We start from the raw sequence: 15,882 nt of genomic DNA, 5'->3' as shown, positions 1-15,882 counted from the left end.
CCCACCCAGACCAGCAGGCTTGTTTCCCCCGGGAGACGTGCTTCACAGGGGTCATGGTTTTATTTCAGCTCCAGGAAAGCAAGGCTGATTCAGAAGGCTGACTTCTGTTCTCCCCTCCCCACCCACCCCACCCCACCACCCCCCTTCAGGGAAGCTGGAGAGGAGCCTGAGAAACCCAGCCCCAGAGCTCAACTGAGGGCCATGAAGAATCATTGCCAAGCCAGAGCACAACTGTCAGAACCTGTCTAGGGGAGAGGAGAAGGCAAGGCTGGGGTGGGAAGAGCTGTGCTGAAGGAGCAACACAGCCTACAGCAGGGAGGAGGGAGGGAAGTGCTACCTGAGGAGGGCAGGGACACAGGGGCCTCCACCAGTAACTCTGAGCAGAGGCAGGGACCAAGGTCCAACAACATGCATGTCAAGCAGTTACTGGCATGCACGAGCAGTTCAGACAGACCCAAGCGTTAGCCATGCCAGCTCCTCTGGAGGGCAGCTTGCACAGCCCCTTCCTTCAGCATGGCCACAGTGAAGGCCCTTGGGAGAGCTGTCAGAGGGATCGCCCACCATGCACAGCACCAAGAGCTCCCCGGTGCCTAGGGGAGCATCACGAGGGCAAGAGGCAGCAGGAGCAGGGCAGGCCACGGCAGAGCCCGTGCCGCTTTGCCAGGCTCGGCGGGAGTCGCGTTCGTCCTCCAAGCAGGAGACGCTCTCCTCTTCCAAGCATAGTATTTTGCCACAAGCACGTTGGGGTTTCCCTGGGCAGGGTCAAACCACATCTGGATGCAGCGCCCACTGCCCCGGCGCTCGGTGGTGTATTTGTAGGAGTTGGACCAGATCTTCTCACACAGGTCTGCTGGGCGGGGGAAGACTCGGGAGAAGGGCCTGCACACGGAGCCCCAAGGACAGCGGTTTGTTCCTGCAGACAGACAGCCCCAGAGAGACCCTCCTGAGGGAGCACGCTGCAGTTCCTTCCTTCCTTCTTCCCTTCCACCCAGAGGAGCGGGCCACCAGGGGACAGCCCACCCACAGCCCACTGCGGCATTTCAGCTGGTGGAGGGTGGCTGGGCCACCACCTAGCCTGCAGCCCCCAAGCCAGCTGCGAGCAACCCAGCGTCTTGGCTTGGGCCACTGGGCAGGCAGCACTCACCCCTCCAGGGCCATTTTGTTGGCCAGCATGAGGCAAGGCTTGCTCCATGGAGCCCACTAACCTGTGGCCCAGTTCCAGCCCTTGTGCCAGTTCTCTTTGCAGGTGACATAGTCTTTGCAGTCCTCCCACCACTCCTCACAGTCCTCTCTGCAGAGCGGCACGTGCAGAATCCTCTCCCGACGCCAGCTGCTGTCAGCCTCCCAGAGGAGACAACCACACCCATTGGTGGTGGCCCTCCACACCTAAGCCACCTGCCACACCCCAGAGGTCCATCTCAATCCCCTTCCAGCCCTTTCCCCTGGCCTCCAGGGCTGACCCCCCTCCTCCTCCCCCAAGGAGTTCCAGTCCCAGCAGACATACCTGCAACAAGAGCCACCTGTGTGCCTAAGCAGAGGCTAGCAAAAGCCTGTGGAAGTCTACCTTCCAGGTGGAAAGGCTCAGCATGCCTGGAGAGCACCCATGCCAGCCCACAGCCAGGTGGGCCACAGCATAGCAGCCAGGGCACCAGCTGAGAACACAGCATGGCAGCAGCACAGGGCCCCTTGCCTTCCTCCGGGCCAGGGCAGAGCCCTACCTTGTCAATCCAGGGCCCCAGGTTGGGTGAGCACTCATACAAGCACGTGTCCTGGATGAAGTGGCGCTTGCACTTGGGTGGCATCACCCCACAATGGTTCCAGTTGAAGTTGTAGAGGTAGGACTGGTCCTTGTGCGCTTCCGAGCTGGTGTTGGCTGTGCAGCAGGCATTGTCCTTCCAGGGGGAACACTGCAACGGAGCAGGAGACAGGCCCATCAGGAAGGCCAGGCAGCAGCTCCAGACAGTCACAGGCTCCCTCCACTGCCTCCAGCAAGAGCCCGTGAGCAGCCACAGCACGGGCCCTTCAGACTGCGGGGTTTAGGGCTGCAGCAAGGCGGAGTTTGAGGGAGAGCAGGAGGGGCACCAGGAAGGCCAGATGCTAGCCTGCATCACACACCCCCAGTCAGTACCAGGGAGCTGCAACAAGAGCTCCCTCCTGCTGGGCCCTGGCTTGCTGTTAGCCCTGTCCCCACCCAGGCCAGGGGAAGAGAGCTCTCAAGGAGCAAGAGGGAGCTCTAACACAGAGAGGGAGCAGAAGAGACAGCCTTGTCTTGCCCCCATTTCTCTCACTGGGATCTCAGGTAGCCCAGCTTTGGGCAAAGGGGGCTTCCTTGCTGCAGGGGTGCAGGGTGGAAATTGAGCTAGCTCCGGAAATCCTCCCCCCACCACCACCCCCCCCACCCCACCCGGGGCAGGAGTGACCCACAGCCCATCTGCAGTAGCCTTTTGCTGGAAGAAAGGAGGCTGCCCGATTTGCCCCTACACAGCACAGGCCACCTTCCCCAGGCAAGAGGTGGCTAAGCCCAGAGCTCCACACCAGCCTCTCTGGTGCGGGAAGGTGGGCAGAGGGGACCTAGACAATGCCACCTGGCATCTCCTAGAGTGCAGGGGTGATGGCTGGGCAGGAACAATCACGAGCACAGCAGCACCCTACCTGGCCATGCAGCAGCCCCTCTGGGCCAGGCTTGGTTTTGTGGTGTTTGGCATCCATGCAGCTATTCAGCAGCGGGTCCTTGGTGGCAGTCGCTACAGAGGCGGCCAGCAGCACAAGCAGCACCTGCCCCGCTGCCATCTCCACAGGGCCAGGAGAAGAGCAAAGCTGCACAGGCAAGGCCACAGCCGAGGACAGGCTTCAGCAAGAGCAGCAGGAGCAGAGGGGCTGAGCAGGCAAGGCAGCCAGCAGCATACCAGCAGGTTGCTAGTGCCTCACAGCCCCCAGGACACACAGAGCACTGCTCCAGGGAAAGGCTGCCAGGCCAGCCAGGTGTTACCCCTGGACAACCTGGCACCATCTCCTCAGTCACTGCTGGGGCTGCTTGCTAGTCAGCCTCCGAGATCCCACAAGGCCCCGTGATCAGCGAGACTGGGCTGCGTTAGAGCCATCCAAGTTGCACTCCTGCCGGCATTAAGCCACCCCACTGCTTACGGGCAGAGCTCTCAGATCCCCAGCTCCATGCAAGCTGGGCATCACTCCCTGGGGAGGGTCTTTAGCTGGGGGTTCAGAAGAGGCCCTGAGAAGCACTAGCACACTGAGCCCTTGCCTGCACCACCAGCTGCAAGAGGCCCACCTTGTTTTCAGTGAGGGCTCAAAAGAAAGAGGCCTTTGCTCCACTGCCTCAGCATCTCAGAGCCATTGCAGGGCCAGAACTACGGCCTTCCAAGGAGGAGGGACTAGAGCAACAAGAGACCACTTCACGTTCAAGTGTCTCGGCCTCTCCTTCCTACCCAGAGGCCCATAGGTCTTTCATGCTCCTCCAGGAAGAGGAGGCTACTCCCTCCCTGTCCTTGGCAAGGCAGGGTAAGGCTCCAGAACCACCACTTGTAAGACATGTTTTGGGAAGCACAGAAGGCAGACAAACTGCCTGCAGCATTAAAAGCAGTGGGAAGGCACAGAGGACAAAAGAGCAAGCATTAAACTGAAGAAACATGCGCAGAAACCCCCCAGGGCAAGGAAGCTTACTAATCCCCCTCATAACTAGACAGACAGACAGAAGCAAGCAACTTACCAGTGCCAAGAGCCCCCAAGAGCTCTGAGAGACCTTAGAAGCACTCAGGAGAGGAGCTTCCTGGGGTCAGTTTAATAGGAGAGCCTTCCCATGCAGGTGCTGGCACTTGGAAGTCCTTGGGTGAGATGCTTAACGAGGTTTACCTCCTGGTAGCACTGCTCCTCAGCTGAGGAGCAGTGGTTTAGCGACAAGCAGCTGTGCCCAGCTCCTCTGGCAAGCCACCCGCTCTGGCCTGGGGAGACAATCTAGTAGTTTCTTTGGAAAGACACGGCCCTGATCAGCCTTGGCCATTCGTAGCAAGCCCTCTTTCCTCCACTCTCCACCTGAAAGCGACGTCTGATCACAAGAGCCGTGTGGGGAGCCCCTAGCCCATTGCAGCTGACAGGCAGAACCTTCCCTCTGAAACCACACAGGTTCTGCAATCCCAGCCCTGGTTTTTGGTGATGAACCCACTTGCCTGAGGAGCTCATCTTTCTAGGTGGCACTCATGAATGCTTTCAGCTCCACAAGACCCTGTCTTCGTGATTTCACGTTCGTGGCACGTTGTTTGCCTTCCGCGAAGGAGACTCAACTGCAGCAGTATCCCAGACACATGACGCCCTTCTTGCCCTGTCGTCTACTCCTTTCCAAGGAATTTCTAATATCTGGCTTGTGTGTGGACACTGCTGGTCACTGCAACGATGCTGTCATGAAACTGTCGGAACTCGGGAGGCTTGTTCCTGGGAGATAATTGTTAGCCACAAGCCCAGCATTTCCTATCGAAAGTGTTCCGTTCTTTTTTTTCCCCTCCTCCACTGCATCACTTCATGCAAGTTGTCTGTGGGGTTTGGGATTGAGAGTGTCCTGGGGACCTCCCACCCCCAGGTGAGCTGTGGTGAGCCAGCTGCCCTGGGGCGGACGACAGGGACGTTTCTCGCTGTCCCGGCACATCCCGTCAGGGACACCTAACCTCGTGCTCCGGGTGCTCCTTCCCGGGGGGAAGACTCAACCCAGCGACTGTGGGGCAGTGACTTTGGGGTGTGCCGAACCCCCCTGCCCGATGATGTCCCACCCGGCTTCAAAACGCTGTGAGCATCATGACACTCAAAGTCTTGCTTGCGGGCAGAAAGGACACACCTCATATAGAAAGCCAAGAAGTTATTGTCAGTGCAACTGAGATCTTAACAGTCCAACAAAGCAATCCCGAGTAGTCCAGATCTAATTATTAGTGCAAAAAGAAAGAAAACAGAAAGAAACGAACAAATAGTTCTCCACAGCAAAAAAAGGTCTCAATCATAACAACAACAACAACAACAATAATAATGCAGTTAAAATTGTTATGCGTACACTTCCTCGTTTCTTCCCCTTCTGCTGGGGTTTTACGCATGCCTTCACTGCTGCTCTGGGTCCTCCTGCTGGGGCTGAAATTCAGTGTGGTGGGGGGTGGGATGTTACAGCAAACTTGCTGAGGAGGCCTTCTGTCTCTTCATCCAAGTCACTGATGAAGAAGTTAAATAATCCTGGACCCAGTACTGACCCCTGGCGGACACCGCTAGCTACAGCCTCCAACTAGACCCTGTGCCACTGATGACAACCCGCTGAGCTCGGCCATCCAGCCAGTTCTCAGTCCACCTCACCGCCCACTCCGCCAGCCCGCACTTCCTGAGCTTGCCTATGAGGATGGGATGGGAGACAGTGTGAAAAGCCTTGCCGAAGTCGAGGGAGACAACAGCCGCTGCTGGCCACTTGTCCCATCAGGGAAGGCTATCAGGTTGGTCAAGCATAGTTTTCCCCGTGGGGAATCCATGCTGGCTGCTCCCGATCACCGTCTTGTCCTCCACATGCTTAGAGATGGCCTCCAGGACGAGCTGTTCCATCAGCTTTCCCGGGATGGAGGTGAGGCTGACTGGCTCCTCCTTCTTGCCCTTTCTGAGGACTGGGCTGACGTTTGCTTTCTCCCCGGCCTCCGGCACCCCTCCTGATTGCCATGACCTTCCAAAGACGATGGAGAGTGGCCCAGCAATGACGTCCGCCAGCTCCCTCAGCACTCGTGGGTGCATCTCAGCAGGGCCCATGGTTTTGTGGGTGTCAAGTTTGCCTAAGTCATCTCTAACCCGATCCTCCTCCACCAAGGGAAAGTCTTCCTTTGTCCACCCTTTCTCCCTGGGCTCCTGGGTCCGGCATTGCCTTGGGCTGCCCTTAGCACTGAAGACTGAAGCACAGAAGGCATGCAGTATCTCCGCCTTCGCTGGGCCCTCTGTCGCCAGGCAGGCTCCCTGCCCCAGTCAGGAGCAGGCCCACTTTTCCCCTAGTCTTCCTTTTGTTAATGATGTCTTAGAAGAAGCCCTTCTTGTTGTGCTTGACATCCCTAGCCAGCTTTAATCCCACACGGGCCTTGGCCTTCCCCGTCGCAGCCCTGCACACTCTGGCAACGTCCCTGTATTCCTCCCAAGTGGCCTGCCCCTGCTTCCACCTCCTGTACACCCCCTGCTTACCGTGGAGTTTTGTCAGGACGTCCTTGTCCGTCCGTGCAGGTCTCCTGCCCCTTTTGCTCGACTTCTTGCTCAGAGGGATGCCCCGTTCTTGAGCCTGGAGGAAGTGATGCTTGAATACTGACCAGCTCTCCTGGACCCCTCTTCCTTCTAGAGCCCTAACCCATGGCATGCTTCCAGGAAGGTCCCTGAAGAGGCCAACGTTGCCTCTCTTTGAGGCAAGTCTGTCCTCTAGAAGTCTTTGTGGATAGGAAGGAAATTACACACCCGCTATCGTCCCCAGGCCTTGGGACAGGAAGAAAGGAAGAACAGGCCCTTGGAAGAGAAATTAGCAGAAATCTGTGTACCCAGAGGGCTAAAAGGGCCAGAAGCCCGAAACTTACCTCCATGGGATATTTGGAGTATTCCAAAAGAGCCCATAGGCTTAACAGGGGCAGACATTCTTGCTGGGAGACCTCTAACTGCACTGGGAACCTGTATGCCCACCAAGACCAGCCTATTGGATGGAGGGGAGCGGTTGGCTCAGTATGTACTAGCTGTGCAAGAAAGATTTGAAACCTTTAGCAAACAAGCCTGATGGTACCAACCCACTCCACCAACACTATGGGGGCATGATATATTGCCTGGAGAGGAGGTTTTGATTAGAGTGTTTTCACAAAAGTCTGAATTAGAACCAAAGCAGGAGGGACCATACACTGCTTCAAGATGTTTGTTCTTTGCTGTTAAGGTTTCAGGGAAGAAAACAGGATACACCATTGGCACGTCAAGCGGGTTGTGAGCAACCATCCACCAGAGAAGTAAGCCATCGCATGGGATGGCTGGGCCTACTGCTTACGTGCTCATGATGTTTTTTGCCTCAACCCATTACAGAGAATCCACACATTTTTACTTATGACCCTCACAGTAATAAGGCCACGGCTTTTGTCCTAACGACACGCAATGCTTCCGTATTTATTATATACCCTATCCTTGCGCTGGGATGGAATCACAATGGAACTATGCTGGACCCAACAGAACACGGAGCGCGGGCCCTAAATAATGGAGACAAATGGCAAGCGGCCGATGTTAGCGCGTGTGTCGTGCGAGAGCAACGGGGATTTATCTGTGAGAGTAATACTATCAAGGCCCAGGACAGTTGTCTTGATGCTGAACAAAATGTCTGTCATTTTGAAATACATCCTGATGAAACTCCTGAAACTGCCCGTGTGTATCTCACACAACAAGGATGTGTCTGCATGGGAACCCGCTGTGATTTTATATCTGTAGGTAATGTTAATATAAGTGCAAGTAATCACTGGAATATTTGTCTCTGTAACTTTACTGAAATCCTGGGATGTGACTTGAACTAGGTCACGTAGCCATGAACCAATCAGAGGGAAAGAGTCCACCGACTCCGGAAAGAAGATTGGAAGAGACTTTCACTGGCAGGCGGGGAAATGAGACTGTAAGAAGTACAACTCCTTGGAAACCTAGGGTCCAAGTGATTCCAGCGCACTGAAGCCCAGCACTGCAGTCCTGCTTCTTGCCCTGCTTCCTCCTCGCAGCATCCTCAACTCCACCATCTCGTGGTCACTGTAGGCAAGACTGCCCCCAAGCTTCCCCTCTCCAACCAGTCCTTCCCTGGAGCCATCCATGACAGCATTCCAGGCACGCGCGCTATCCCACCATGTCTCTGTAATTGCAATGAGATCAGAGCCCTGCAACTGCACACAGGTCTTTCACTCTTCCTCTTTATTCCCCAGGCTGCGTACACTGGTGTACAGGCACTTGAGAGAGGTACTGGAGCATGCCGGTTTCTCAGGAGGGGGTGCAAGAGGATCTGTGGGATCACAGCTAACCTCACCGCTGCTCAGTCAGTTGCTTGCTTGCTTTCATGCTGCAGCTTGGGACTTGGGGGAAGTCACACTTGGGACTTGGGCACCTGGGAGCAAGTACAAGCGTCCCGCTCTGAAGCGGGGCCCCAGGCATAACCAGGGGACGCCTTCTGCAACGGGATTTGGATCCCTCCCCCTCCTCAGACGTACTCATGACTAGCAGCGGGCCAGAGGATGGGGCAGGGGACCCAAGGCGAGTGTGACTGCCAGCACTACAACAGCACTCTGCTCAGGGCTTTTCCTTGCCCTTCGGGAGGAAGCTCTGCTCTCAACCCCAGCACGCCTGAAGGCTCAACACTGCTCAGGGCTGGAGGTGCCCCACGTTAGGGACGGAGCCAAGGCCTTGAAGAACAGCACTCATTGCAGCGTGTGCTCTTCCGAGAGCGTTGCAGGGTGTGCAGGGAGGCCCAGCATGCGCGCCCTGGATAGTGGCAATGGCAAGAAGCATTGCTGGGGAGGTGAATTTTGGGAAGGTCAGGGGGCGGGGGGGCAGGGGGTGGGGTGATTCTTCTAATGAAGAACTCGGCAGCTGGTCTGGGAAAGGCACGTGTGCCAGGCTGCCTCTAGGGACAGCACAACGTGCCTTTGGGAAGGAATTCAGGATCTTGAGTGCAGTGGCCCTACCCGCTTCTCCCACTTCCGTTTCAGATGGGGGCTTCGGCTCAGCAGCTGTTGCCCAGCAATGGTTTCCCGGCTCTTGGCATCCTCGTGCCGTCCACGAATAGAGAGAACAGCTCCAGCGCAGGGAGCATTTGGGAGTCAGACTTGCAACGCTTGGACCCTTCCTTGCCTTCCCACTGCACCCAGTGGGTCACAGAGCTCTGCCAGGGCAGGGCAGCTGCACCACTCCTCTTGCCCTGGCTCCTGAAAAAGCATTCCAGACTCTCAAGAAAGGCTGCAGATTGGCTACAGGTTTGCATCCCTCGCCCTGAGCAGCAGCCTTGTCCTTGTCCCTCTATTTGATGGATAACTTCACTTTCCCGGACAGCATCATGAACAAGCTGTGAAGCTCACAGGAGTTTGCGTTCTGCTTGCAAGGAGAGGCAAAGAAAAGCAGCAAGAGCAGAATACAACAGGGCTCCTTTCCCCAACCAACTCCATAGCACAGCCCGAGCCACCCCCAAAGACACAGTGTGTGTGTGGGGGGGGGGTGGGGGGGGAAGGGGGCAGCCTGACCCCCAAGCTCTCCCCTGTGCCCTGCTCCTGCCAGGAACAGCAGTCCTGTGCTGGAAAGGTAGCTATGGAGCCACGGCAGGAGGGATCAGCTGCCTAAGAGCAGACAGAGAGCTGGAGCTATTTAACAAGTCTGCCAAGGAGTCCCTGGAGGGCCACGAAGCAGGAGAGAGATGCAAGTCCCAGTTGTCCCCACAGTGGGCTTAGAGACACACACCACAGCGGAACCCTTCCTTCCCTTGCCCTGCCCCGCCGTGCACTGTTGCCCAGCATGCTTGCAGAGGGGCTTGCAGGGGTCACTCCAACAGAGCCACCAGAGCCAGGACCGATGCAAACTCAGGCATGCTTGGCAGCAGAGGAAACGGCACCCTGACCTTCCCCTAGTTCAGGGCTGGTCCTGGAGCCTACAGAAAGGAAACCAAGGGGGAGGCTGTGGCCACAGCACCTGAACTAGCTCCCACTCTTGGCAGGGTGAGGGTGGCATCTCATGTCCTCCTCCCTCCCTCCCTCCCCCACCCCACCTACCAGGCCCCCCTCCACCTTGTGAGCTGTGTGCTTGGGGCTTGGCCTCACCCCCACCTCCTAGGCCCATGCCTAGGCGACAGTGCCCAGGAGACCCAGGAAGGCTTCTTCTAGGCTACTGTCACTCACACCTTCTGGAGTCCACAGCATATGCGGGAGCCCGGTCCCTGTTTGCACAGGCCAATTACAGCCTTGCACCATGACTACAGGCCCCTTCACCAGGACCACCAGGGCACAGCAGGAGGCTCTTCCAGCTCCTTTTCATCTCATTCCTTCACAGCCTAAGGCCTTATTGAGCACCTCCCAGCCCTGCCGGGCACTTTTCTTTGCCCTGCCCAGCACACTGTACACATACAACCCACGTATTGCAAGACAGGGAACACAAGTACTTCACGCGGTCTCCCAAGGAGCTTGGCTGTGCCCTGGCCAGGCTGGCTGGTGTCTGCCATTTGTGGCCCTCGTTGGGCACAAAGGTGGAAGGGAGAACAAGTTCAGGAGAGGCGTCCACCAGGGATAACTTCTCTTTGCAAACTCACACAACAAGCGAGCCAACGTGAAACGTGGCTGGGTGCCTGGGAGGGCTAGTGTTGGCCCTTTGGCTCAGTTCAGGGCGCAGCAGGTGCACTTCACCCGTGAGAACTGATGGGCCACTGACCTGATCAGCCTCCTCTCCTGAGAGGTGTCTCATCTCCAGCACAGCTTCACTAAAGCAGGAGTTGTCTGGGGCAGGCAAGCCACGATCCCTGCCCAAGCACGAGCACGGACTTGCCCACTCTGCTCACACGGCTAGCTTCTCCATCTGTCAGCAGGCACTGCCCATCGCTATAGCCCAAGGGATATCACAAGTGAAAGCTGAAGAAACCCCCTCCCCCACCCCCCAAAAAATCCCCAATGCACGGGAATCCTAACACAATGACACAGGGAAAGAATGAGAAGCTACAGATCAAGAAAAAGCAGGCGGAGCATCAAGACGAACCTCTCTGGCATCAAAGCCCCAAACGCTCAGCACAGTCAGTTCTGCAGCCTGAGACAAACCTCACATCAGTCCTGACCAGCACGGGGAGGAATTGGCATACAGGCTTGGGGAGGCTTACACCTCACCTGGCAGCCTACAGGGCTCTGCAGTTGCTTGCAGCAGGCAAAAACATTCCTCTCACTGACAGGCATGGCAATAGCCCCACGAGAACCAGTGACGTGTCCAGGGAGCAAAGGGCTCTACCTGAAGGCGTCTCACAAAGCAGTTTTGTTGGTGGGTTTTCCTTCTCTTGGGGTCCATGAGAGAAGGCTGCACCTCTCCCACCCACACACTGCTTGCTCCATTTACACAAAGCTCCTGTCCCACCCAGACCAGCAGGCTTGTTTCCCCCCGGGAGACGTGCTTCACAGGGGTCATGGTTTTATTTCAGCTCCAGGAAAGCAAGGCTGATTCAGAAGGCTGACTTCTGTTCTCCCCTCCCCACCCACCCCACCCCACCACCCCCCTTCAGGGAAGCTGGAGAGGAGCCTGAGAAACCCAGCCCCAGAGCTCAGCTGAGGGCCATGAAGGGCAGGGACACAGGGGCCTCCACCAGTAACTCTGAGCAGAGGCAGGGACCAAGGTCCAACAACATGCATGTCAAGCAGCTACTGGCATGCACGAGCAGTTCAGACAGACCCAAGCGTTAGCCATGCCAGCTCCTCTGGAGGGCAGCTTGCGCAGCCCCTTCCTTCAGCATGGCCACAGTGAAGGCCCTTGGGAGAGCTGTCAGAGGGATCGCCCACCATGCACAGCACCAAGAGCTCCCAGGTGCCTAGGGGAGCATCACGAGGGCAAGAGGCAGCAGGAGCAGGGCAGGCCACGGCAGAGCCCGTGCCGCTTTGCCAGGCTCGGCGGGAGTCGCGTTCGTCCTCCAAGCAGGAGACGCTCTCCTCTTCCAAGCATAGTATTTTGCCACAAGCACGTTGGGGTTTCCCTGGGCAGGGTCAAACCACATCTGGATGCAGCGCCCACTGCCCCGGTGCTCGGTGGTGTATTTGTAGGAGTTGGACCAGATCTTCTCACACAGGTCTGCTGGGCGGGGGAAGACTCGGGAGAAGGGCCTGCACACGGAGCCCCAAGGACAGCGGTTTGTTCCTGCAGACAGACAGCCCCAGAGAGACCCTCCTGAGGGAGCACGCTGCAGTTCCTTCCTTCCTTCCTTCTTCCCTTCCACCCAGAGGAGCGGGCCACCAGGGGACAGCCCACCCACAGCCCACCGCGGCATTCCAGCTGGTGGAGGGTGGCTGGGCCACCACCTAGCCTGCAGCCCCCAAGCCAGCTGCGAGCAACCCAGCGTCTTGGCTTGGGCCACTGGGCAGGCAGCACTCACCCCTCCAGGGCCATTTTGTTGGCCAGCATGAGGCAAGGCTTGCTCCATGGAGCCCACTAACCTGTGGCCCAGTTCCAGCCCTTGTGCCAGTTCTCTTTGCAGGTGACATAGTCTTTGCAGTCCTCCCACCACTCCTCACAGTCCTCTCTGCAGAGCGGCACGTGCAGAATCCTCTCCCGACGCCAGCTGCTGTCAGCCTCCCAGAGGAGACAACCACACCCATTGGTGGTGGCCCTCCACACCTAAGCCACCTGCCACACCCCAGAGGTCCATCTCAATCCCCTTCCAGCTCTTTCCCCTGGCCTCCAGGGCTGACCCCCCTCCTCCTCCTCCTCCACCCCCACCCCCAAGGAGTTCCAGTCCCAGCAGACATACCTGCAACAAGAGCCACCTGTGTGCCTAAGCAGAGGCTAGCAAAAGCCTGTGGAAGTCTACCTTCCAGGTGGAAAGGCTCAGCATGCCTGGAGAGCACCCATGCCAGCCCACAGCCAGGTGGGCCACAGCATAGCAGCCAGGGCACCAGCTGAGAACACAGCATGGCAGCAGCACAGGGCCCCTTGCCTTCCTCCGGGCCAGGGCAGAGCCCTACCTTGTCAATCCAGGGCCCCAGGTTGGGTGAGCACTCATACAAGCACGTGTCCTGGATGAAGTGGCGCTTGCACTTGGGTGGCATCACCCCACAATGGTTCCAGTTGAAGTTGTAGAGGTAGGACTGGTCCTTGTGCGCTTCCGAGCTGGTGTTGGCTGTGCAGCAGGCATTGTCCTTCCAGGGGGAACACTGCAACGGAGCAGGAGACAGGCCCATCAGGAAGGCCAGGCAGCAGCTCCAGACAGTCACAGGCTCCCTCCACTGCCTCCAGCAAGAGCCCGTGAGCAGCCACAGCACGGGCCCTTCAGACTGCGGGGTTTAGGGCTGCAGCAAGGCGGAGTTTGAGGGAGAGCAGGAGGGGCACCAGGAAGGCCAGATGCTAGCCTGCATCACACACCCCCAGTCAGTACCAGGGAGCTGCAACAAGAGCTCCCTCCTGCTGGGCCCTGGCTTGCTGTTAGCCCTGTCCCCACCCAGGCCAGGGGAAGAGAGCTCTCAAGGAGCAAGAGGGAGCTCTAACACAGAGAGGGAGCAGAAGAGACAGCCTTGTCTTGCCCCCATTTCTCTCACTGGGATCTCAGGTAGCCCAGCTTTGGGCAAAGGGGGCTTCCTTGCTGCAGGGGTGCAGGGTGGAAATTGAGCTAGCACCGGAAATCCTCCCCCCACCACCCCCCCCCCACCCCCCCCCGGGGCAGGAGTGACCCACAGCCCATCTGCAGTAGCCTTTTGCTGGAAGAAAGGGGCAAATCAGGCAGCCTCCTACACAGCACAGGCCACCTTCCCCAGGCAAGAGGTGGCTAAGCCCAGAGCTCCACACCAGCCTCTCTGGTGCGGGAAGGTGGGCAGAGGGGACCTAGACAATGCCACCTGGCATCTCCTAGAGTGCAGGGGTGATGGCTGGGCAGGAACAATCACGAGCACAGCAGCACCCTACCTGGCCATGCAGCAGCCCCTCTGGGCCAGGCTTGGTTTTGTGGTGTTTGGCATCCATGCAGCTATTCAGCAGCGGGTCCTTGGTGGCAGTTGCTACAGAGGCGGCCAGCAGCACCAGCAGCACCTGCCCCGCTGCCATCTCCACAGGGCCAGGAGAAGAGCAAAGCTGCACAGGCAAGGCCACAGCCGAGGACAGGCTTCAGCAAGAGCAGCAGGAGCAGAGGGGCTGAGCAGGCAAGGCAGCCAGCAGCATACCAGCAGGTTGCTAGTGCCTCACAGCCCCCAGGACACACAGAGCACTGCTCCAGGGAAAGGCTGCCAGGCCAGCCAGGTGTTACCCCTGGACAACCTGGCACCATCTCCTCAGTCACTGCTGGGGCTGCTTGCTAGTCAGCCTCCGAGATCCCACAAGGCCCCGTGATCAGCGAGACTGGGCTGCGTTAGAGCCGTCCAAGTTGCACTCCTGCCGGCATTAAGCCACCCCACTGCTTACGGGCAGAGCTCTCAGATCCCCAGCTCCATGCAAGCTGGGCATCACTCCCTGGGGAGGGTCTTTAGCTGGGGGTTCAGAAGAGGCCCTGAGAAGCACTAGCACACTGAGCCCTTGCCTGCACCACCAGCTGCAAGAGGCCCACCTTGTTTTCAGTGAGGGCTCAAAAGAAAGAGGCCTTTGCTCCACTGCCTCAGCATCTCAGAGCCATTGCAGGGCCAGAACTACGGCCTTCCAAGGAGGAGGGACTAGAGCAACAAGAGACCACTTCACGTTCAAGTGTCTCGGCCTCTCCTTCCTACCCAGAGGCCCATAGGTCTTTCATGCTCCTCCAGGAAGAGGAGGCTACTCCCTCCCTGTCCTTGGCAAGGCAGGGTAAGGCTCCAGAACCACCACTTGTAAGACATGTTTTGGGAAGCACAGGAAGCAGACAAACTGCCTGCAGCATTAAAAGCAGTGGGAAGGCACAGAGGACAACAGAGCAAGCATTAAACTGAAGAAACATGTGCAGAAACCCCCCAGGGCAAGGAAGCTTACTAATCCCCCTCATAACTAGACAGACAGAAGCAAGCAACTTACCAAGAGCCCCCAAGAGCTCTGAGAGACCTTAGAAGCACTCAGGAGAGGAGCTTCCTGGGGTCAGTTTAATAGGAGAGCCTTCCCATGCAGGTGCTGGCACTTGGAAGTCCTTGGGTGAGATGCTTAACGAGGTTTACCTCCTGGCAGCACTGCTCCTCAGCTGAGGAGCAGTGGTTTAGCGACAAGCAGCTGTGCCCGCCCAGCTCCTCTGGCAAGCCACCCCCTCTGGCCTGGGGAGACAATCTAGTAGTTTCTTTGGAAAGACACGGCCCTGATCAGCCTTGGCCATTCGTAGCAAGCCCTCTTTCCTCCACTCTCCACCTGAAAGCGACGTCTGATCACAAGAGCCGTGTGGGGAGCCCCTAGCCCATTGCAGCTGACAGGCAGAACCTTCCCTCTGAAACCACACAGGTTCTGCAATCCCAGCCCTGGTTTTTGGTGATGAACCCACTTGCCTGAGGAGCTCATCTTTCTAGGTGGCACTCATGAACGCTTTCAGCTCCACAAGACCCTGTCTTCGTGATTTCCACCGTCTCATTACCTGGTGCGTGAAGATCGGCCTCGAGATGGTCGCTCTGAAGCAGCCGGGAGCTGTTTCCGTTTCTCATGCTTCTCGCTCTCGCGTTGGAAGCAACAGTGAGCAATTATTCCCCACTCATCTTCTCTGGGCCTTTGTCACCCCTATCGCATCTCCCCTCAGCTGCCTCTTTCCCATGCTGGAGAGTCTCGGTCTGCTCGTGTCTTGTGGCACGTTGTTTGCCTTCCGCGAAGGAGACTCAACTGCAGCAGTATCCCAGACCCATGACGCCCTTCTTGCCCTGTCGTCTACTCCTTTCCAAGGAATTTCTAATATCTGGCTTGTGTGTGGACACTGCTGGTCACTGCAACGATGCTGTCATGAAACTGCCGGAACTCGGGAGGCTTGTTCCTGGGAGATAATTGTTAGCCACAAGCCCAGCATTTCCTATCGAAAGTGTTCCGTTCTTTTTTTTCCCCTCCTCCACTGCATCACTTCATGCAAGTTGTCTGTGGGGTTTGGGATTGAGCGTGTCCTGGGGACCTCCCACCCCCAGGTGAGCTGTGGTGAGCCGGCTGCCCTGGGGCGGACGACAGGGACGTTTCTCGCTGTCCCGGCACATCCCGTCAGGGACACCTAACCTCGTGCTCCGGGTGCTCCTT

The 15,882-nt window shown here is 57.6% G+C and overlaps 2 protein-coding genes across 2 annotated transcripts; both read right to left on the bottom strand.

Moving 5' to 3' along the window:
- Nucleotides 1-337: 337 nt before the first annotated feature.
- LOC138065847 (folate receptor gamma-like) lies at nucleotides 338-2,922 on the bottom strand. The gene is made up of 4 exons (XM_068931269.1): nucleotides 2,653-2,922; nucleotides 1,719-1,907; nucleotides 1,206-1,341; nucleotides 338-913 (listed from the first exon to the last, which is right to left on the bottom strand). Exons 1-4 carry the CDS (start codon nucleotides 2,788-2,790, stop codon nucleotides 591-593), a joined length of 786 nt encoding a protein of 261 aa, XP_068787370.1. The 5' UTR covers nucleotides 2,791-2,922; the 3' UTR covers nucleotides 338-590.
- A 1,925-nt stretch (nucleotides 2,923-4,847) lies between these two features.
- Nucleotides 4,848-15,558, bottom strand: LOC138065685 (folate receptor gamma-like). The gene is made up of 6 exons (XM_068930946.1): nucleotides 15,245-15,558; nucleotides 13,636-13,800; nucleotides 12,702-12,890; nucleotides 12,174-12,309; nucleotides 6,199-6,292; nucleotides 4,848-5,695 (listed from the first exon to the last, which is right to left on the bottom strand). Exons 2-6 carry the CDS (start codon nucleotides 13,771-13,773, stop codon nucleotides 5,458-5,460), a joined length of 795 nt encoding a protein of 264 aa, XP_068787047.1. The 5' UTR covers nucleotides 13,774-13,800; nucleotides 15,245-15,558; the 3' UTR covers nucleotides 4,848-5,457.
- Between the last annotated feature and the right edge of the window lie 324 nt (nucleotides 15,559-15,882).

Source organism: Struthio camelus, chromosome 1, assembly GCF_040807025.1.
Source record: "Struthio camelus isolate bStrCam1 chromosome 1, bStrCam1.hap1, whole genome shotgun sequence".
In the NCBI taxonomy this organism is placed as follows: Eukaryota; Metazoa; Chordata; class Aves; order Struthioniformes; family Struthionidae; genus Struthio; species Struthio camelus.
The sequence above is the reverse complement of the archived record's forward strand: the minus strand, read 5'-3'. Positions and strand labels throughout refer to the sequence as shown.

Excerpts from the sequence above, each read along its gene's own strand:
- LOC138065685 (XM_068930946.1), bottom strand. The coding sequence starts at position 13,773 with ATGGCAGCGGGGCAGGTGCTGCTGGTGCTGCTGGCCGCCTCTGTAGCA. Across the intron at positions 12,891-13,635 it reads AGGGGCTGCTGCATGGCCAG|TGTTCCCCCTGGAAGGACAA; the intron begins GTAGGGTGCTGC and ends GCTCCGTTGCAG. Across the intron at positions 12,310-12,701 it reads TGGGGCCCTGGATTGACAAG|GCTGACAGCAGCTGGCGTCG; the intron begins GTAGGGCTCTGC and ends CTCCTCTGGGAG.
- LOC138065847 (XM_068931269.1), bottom strand. The coding sequence starts at position 2,790 with ATGGCAGCGGGGCAGGTGCTGCTTGTGCTGCTGGCCGCCTCTGTAGCG. Across the intron at positions 1,908-2,652 it reads AGGGGCTGCTGCATGGCCAG|TGTTCCCCCTGGAAGGACAA; the intron begins GTAGGGTGCTGC and ends GCTCCGTTGCAG. Across the intron at positions 1,342-1,718 it reads TGGGGCCCTGGATTGACAAG|GCTGACAGCAGCTGGCGTCG; the intron begins GTAGGGCTCTGC and ends CTCCTCTGGGAG.